Raw genomic sequence first — 6,204 nt, 5'->3', positions numbered from 1 at the left:
AAGATAATGGTCACTCGATCTGGCAGTCAAATTAGGAGCTCGTAAATTTGCTATTTTACCTATCCGAAACTTGTGGGACTGGATTTTGCACTATATCTGACGTCATTGTGACATTCATGTCATTTCGACATTATACAGAACTCTTTATCAGCCACCCGTGGGACAGAATCGAAAAGTTTTGTATGGGGCTTGTAAAGAAAATGACATTGACATTTAAAACGTCACAGCGTTATCTGCTATTTAAAATTGGTGGGACAGAAATTTTGTATTTTATCTGACGTGACGTCATATTTACACTATCAGGGCCTCTATCTACCACCGGTGGGACAGGCCCTTAGTATTCTAAATTATAATATATTTAACTAGCTTTTGCCCGCGACTCCGTGAAATTTGAAAACAATGATAAAGAAATGAAAAAAATATAGCCTATGTTACTCACAGATAAATAACCTTTCTAACGGTGAAAGAATATTTAAAATCGGCCCAGTAGTTTTTGAGCCTATTTATTACATTCAAACAAAGTTTTCCTCTTTATAATATTAGTATAGATAGAATTGTATGTTTGTCTAAGGAACAAATGTCTGCTAAAACAGTATTTTATTTAATATATATAATAGAAGTCTGTAAAAGTTTAAAGGAAATGTAAGCGTCGGACATAGATAGCAAACGTCTGCCCAAAGATTTATAGATATCTGTTTGAATTAAGATGTGAGTTCGTTTTAGCTTTATAATTGGTCTTCTCATTCTATTTTTATTGTTTAAAACCAAATTAATTTAAGGATTTAAAGACTTTCGTTTAGTTTACTGTATTCTGTAAAAACTATCTAAGAAATATAAACGCCAAAAATATATTTACCCTTAAAAAGCATTCAAAATATAATTTTTATGGGTCGTTCGTTGTTTACACTCTTTTATGTAGTCAAAATGAAATAACGACAGTTGTCTATTCTTTACCCTCAGCAAGGGATTTATCCTTGAAAATGACTCCTACACAAAATCCAATTAGAAAAGATCTCCAGAAAAAGGTTCCGCGCTGCGTTTACTCTTCAATTTTGTAGCGGCGAGGGGAGCGAGGTATTTCATCCTAAATTTGCTATGTGCCCTTAGGGCTACCAGTTTTATTTGAGTTTTAATTATTAAAACTTTCATGAACTGCTTATTTCTTTTTATGGGATTGTCGAATTAATTTCTTTTGTTTTCTAACTCATAGCATTATGTGTTAATTACTTACAGTTAGAAAGTACTGACTTCATTTGCATTTTTGTGTTCCCGGTACTATTTGCTCGAGGGCAAAATATACAATAGAAGTAATTGCTGTTACAATTTACACAGGCGTTGATGTTTCATATTCTCTATTTTATTTAAAAAGTTTTAAACGATTAGGAATAATTTAAGACCAAACATTATCACGTCTGTTGAATAATATAAAACATTTTGAAGTTCACAAAGAGATATTCGCGTTGAATTCTCATTCGACGCTGCAAGACCGTTGTAAGTAAATTTAACTTTAAAATATGCATAACAGTTTTCCGATGCGATCCCCTTTCGGAATTTAAACACATCGAGTCGTATTAAGATACATTTCAATTCCATTGCACTTCCGAAGTTAGAAAAGAAAATTCACTTTGAAAACACTATAGTCTTCTCGGTTTGGTTTGCAATGGTCGCTCGAATATTTTATCTAAGAGTTTCTTATGAATTCTTCTTAGCTTAGCGTTTTGCGAATATGGTTGAATATTATGTAGAATCTATTCATGTAGAAATATAAATCCTATATGAAATTGGTTACTGTTTAAAAAGTTCTTAATTGAAATGTCTTCTTTTCAGTTTGCCTACATGATACAATTAGATTCTAACAATCTTGAATACCGATTATGCTAAATATTTAGTCCTGAAAAATGTGACGTCAGCATACAAAAACTTATAGAGATTTAAAAACATAATGATCTTAAGTATTCCTCAATACGGTCTGGAAACTTGTTAATGCTATTAGAGCAAACTGCCGAGGCGTTAAGCTTGCAACCTTACTTAATTCTACTTATTCGGGAAACTTTGACGGGACCGCCTCGTTCCCGCTTCTCCAAGTCTTTTACAACCCACCGGCGTTTAATGCCTGAATAGTTTTACTAGGTAATTCTTGACAAGAAATTTCTATCGGAGATGTATCAGAGCATAATTTGTATTGTAGTATTTTTTATTTTAATACTAAAAAAATTGTACTAAAATTAAAAAATCGATTAGTTAAGGTCTAAAAATAGTGTTTTTATCGTGATTTTAAACAGGGTCATGTTATCATAAAATTGGTAGAAATAATCTGCTAATTATAAGAATTTTAATAATTATATAAATAAAATACATGCTGCTAGAAATGTACAAAAAATGCGATAGTATTACTAGATTCCACGTAACAACAGGAAAATATCATAAACAATTTTTTTTTCAATAGCAACAAATTTTAATAATATACACGAAATTTGCACAAAACAAAATTAGTTTGTCAAAAACTCATTACCTAATGAGCGATGAAAAAAATTAACATCAAAAAACTAAACAATAAGTACCTAGAAAGTTGGATATTGCTGCCGACGTCACTGGCTTTTGTCAAAACAATTTGCTGTTGAGCTTCTACATTTGTATTTCTTTCCATAGTATCGGAGTCTCCGCTATGACGATAGCCTTTTGTGTTCTCTCTAATTTTACTAGGCCACGTGGTTGCTCTCTCCTCATCAAATCTGTTTATTACAGCGTTTTCAGTTAATATAATCACAGTAGTTTGGTCAGCCGTTGCTGCAGTTAAAGTTGGTGGGACTGCATCACTTTCCTTAAGTATTTTCTTAGTTTCTCTGGTATTTTCAGTGGCGGTAGATGGCGTAGTTGATGTTGTAGTACGCTCGGTATCTAATTTTGCATCCATTACTATAGTCGCCATATCGCTAGTCGCAGCATTAATTTCATTCGCTGGAGTATCCTTGTTGATAGTACTACATGTCGTATTGCACATTTCCTCGTCGCAGCGCTCTTCAATGCCACAGTTAACGAACTTCTCCCAAGATGGCAGATATTGGAACAAGTATGGTTGTCTACAATATTCGTTGACGTAAGTCTGCAGAGCGATAACTTCGCCTTCACAAAGAAGAGGTCCACCGGAGTTACCCTTAAAGCATTAAATACATATAAGATTTCTGTGAGTTGATTTAAATCTATACTATTATAATAAAGCGTAAACTCGCACTTCTTTGTTGCCTAAGATGTCAGCAATTACAGCATATTTTTGAATAATTATATTATAAAAGGCCTACACTTACGTCACGCTTTAGGCTATATATTTCCACGCCATTAAACTTAAGGGGTACATATTTTGGATAAAAACTAATGTGGGAAAGACACCATAAGTTGCTGCTAACATCAAGAAAGCAAGATTGCCATGTTTTGTCATGTTATGTCATTTTGACATTTTCAATTGACAATTTGACACATGTAAACAATAAAATAATTTTATGCTGATGAAATCGCACTAGAACAGCTAGTAATTAATATAGTTTAAACGACAGTGCAATTTTATCGCAGCAAAGACTTTAGTTTTGAATGAAGTGATCAAAGTAATGTTAAATTTTACTGACAATACATTTCAAACACTCACTTGGCAAAAATCAGTTTCATAGTTGAAATTCTTATTATCTTCTCCATCAGCGCCGCATATCATCGTTTCTTGCTGGTAGTTGGCGCCACAATCGGTTGACGGGTTCAGTAACTCTACAGTTAATTGCATCAGTATGCTGTCTTCCGAAATGTTATTGAACCTCCTCTGCAGGATTTTTAAGAAATACATTTTTTAAACTTGGAACTACTTACATGGATTAGAACCAGAACTTTTTGGTAACAAATGACATCGTGAAAAGGACAGGAAGTATTTTAAAATCTACAACTCATAATGCAATACATTGAGAAAGGCCTATCCAGCAAAGTGTATGGCATACTGAAATGTTAGTTTTAAGCTAAACGGGCAAGTGAATAATGAAATATAAAGTATTGTCAAAATAAATATTCTCACCGCATAAACAAGAATCTTACAAGAAGATGTCAACATTATGTTTCGCTTGTAGTTTAGGCCGATCGGCGATATTACAGAAGTAACATTGAAAGGGAACAGCGTCTTCAACAAGGTCACATCATAAAACGACCATTGCGTTGCATTGAAATTGTACGGCTGCACAATTTGTATCACCTGTTAATATTAATGAATACTTAAGTACAAAAGCTACTGTAATTATTATTAACAGTTAGATGTAACTATAATTTCCTTAACAAAAATGTGATTTCAAAGAAGATGCCAAGACTTGGTGACTCTAGTCACTTCTTCGCATGAAAAATGGAGAAAACGGGAGCGAAATTTTTGATGCAATTTTGTGTTAAGCGTGAGTATTAAGTAAAAAAAAGAAAAGATCAAAAATATGTACAAAGACTAGAAAACTATTGTACCTCTCGTTCTTGTTCTTCCTCGTCTTCGTTAAAGTTGAAATTGGGGTCAATGGTGACAGAGCCCAACCTGGCAATGAGTGTCTTGTGCGGGAAGACCTGCCCTTCGCCGCGGTCTAGAGACGAGGAGATTAGCCAGCTCGATTGGATCAGAATAGCGCTACGTCTGAACCGCTTCCCAGTCTCATCCACTACTGACACGTCTTGATAGTAAATGAATCCCTGTAAGTATCTCGAATGCATGTTAAAAATGTCAACCTGTTGTAGGATGCACACGAATTCTAACGACTACATACCATGAAGGGGAATATTCCTCTTTTGACTTCATTATCGGAATCAGCCGCCGCCCCCGTTAAATAGGTAACTGAAAAAGTGTAATTGTCAAAATCATATTTCATTGTTTAACAACCAGATCTCGTAGTTTGGTTCACATTAATTTTATTGTACTGTCCATTATAAAACGGGACTAATACGCGATGAATACAAAAAATAATAATAGTACGTAGTGTTCTCCAGATGACACGACACAGGTGTTAATCAAGATTAAGTAATTTTCCTACAAGTTACATTAAAAACCAATATTTACTTTATAATGAGTGAAAGACTAACTGATGTGTACCACGATAAAACTATAAATATTTCACTTTTACGATGTAATAATTACAGTTTTTCACATATTATTAATATAAAAACTTACCAAGACACAGTGGAAATAAAACACAGATTTTCATATTTTAGTAACAATTCATTTAAAGAAATAAATGTATGACGTTTGCCAAATTCTTGTGACAAATCTATTTAAAAGAAGAATATGAAATAGTTTTAGTTTAAGCAGCTTTGACGTCGGCCAGTTGAAGTCCGAGCGTGTACGATTAAAAACATAAACTACAAACCTTCTTTTAAATGTGAAATATATTGTTTTCACAATTTGGTGAATTAAGAAGGGAATCAGCAAAGTCACGTCCCTGTATTTTTCGTCGTTATCTCTGACAAAGTTGCGAGGACTCCAGTCGAAGGCATTAATCAGAATCGCATCCCGGCCAAGATGTATTATCCTCAATAAAGCGAAAAGAATGACTTTGCAAATTTAAAACTCGTGTCTTACAGATAACCGAAGAGGATAAATTCGGGAAACATCTAATTATTCATGTAAGGGGTGTTAAAGAATCCGTATTAATATGCTGCGAGGGACGTCGGCTTTTGAAAAATATGCCAAGAACATAAAATGGCGCAGTTTATTTTATAATGTTGCGGACGGGAACATGACTTGGGCGGGAAAGTTTGAAGTCTGTCTTATTCAAGATCTATTTACGTATTTTGCTTTGTTATTTAAATCCGTATCGTAAATTAAAGTAACGTAAGTATAGGAGAGATTTAATAATGTAATTTTCAGTATAATGTCTTCTTAGATTTGCATTGCAAAAATTGATCCTTTCCACAGTACAGTTGCTGGCGTTTTGAATCTAGCGTTACTTCGAAAACAAAAGGGTTAAAGACATTGTGATATGGCGACCATAAATGAGCGGATAGATCGCACTCGAACCGCTGATGTGGCGGCGTCACAACGACTGCTCAGACGATTATTACGGACCAGTTTGCGATGAGCTCCGTTAATGTTTTCTACTTCCCTTTCTTCATCTCGTTTGCTATTATCTGCGAGGGGTAAGAGATATCAACACTCAGTGACCATGCTATAACGACTCGAAATGAACGTGCTACGTGTTTTGG

The 6,204-nt window shown here is 34.2% G+C and overlaps 1 protein-coding gene across 1 annotated transcript; it reads right to left on the bottom strand.

Moving 5' to 3' along the window:
- Positions 1 to 2,360: 2,360 nt before the first annotated feature.
- Positions 2,361 to 5,277, bottom strand: LOC106100522. Its single transcript, XM_013279389.1, has 6 exons — positions 5,174 to 5,277; positions 4,773 to 4,840; positions 4,480 to 4,698; positions 4,052 to 4,225; positions 3,641 to 3,805; positions 2,361 to 3,154 (listed from the first exon to the last, which is right to left on the bottom strand). Exons 1-6 carry the CDS (start codon positions 5,205 to 5,207, stop codon positions 2,513 to 2,515), a joined length of 1,302 nt encoding a protein of 433 aa, XP_013134843.1. The 5' UTR covers positions 5,208 to 5,277; the 3' UTR covers positions 2,361 to 2,512.
- Between the last annotated feature and the right edge of the window lie 927 nt (positions 5,278 to 6,204).

Source organism: Papilio polytes, unplaced genomic scaffold, assembly GCF_000836215.1.
Source record: "Papilio polytes unplaced genomic scaffold, Ppol_1.0 DF824047.1, whole genome shotgun sequence".
In the NCBI taxonomy this organism is placed as follows: Eukaryota; Metazoa; Arthropoda; class Insecta; order Lepidoptera; family Papilionidae; genus Papilio; species Papilio polytes.
The sequence above is the reverse complement of the archived record's forward strand: the minus strand, read 5'-3'. Positions and strand labels throughout refer to the sequence as shown.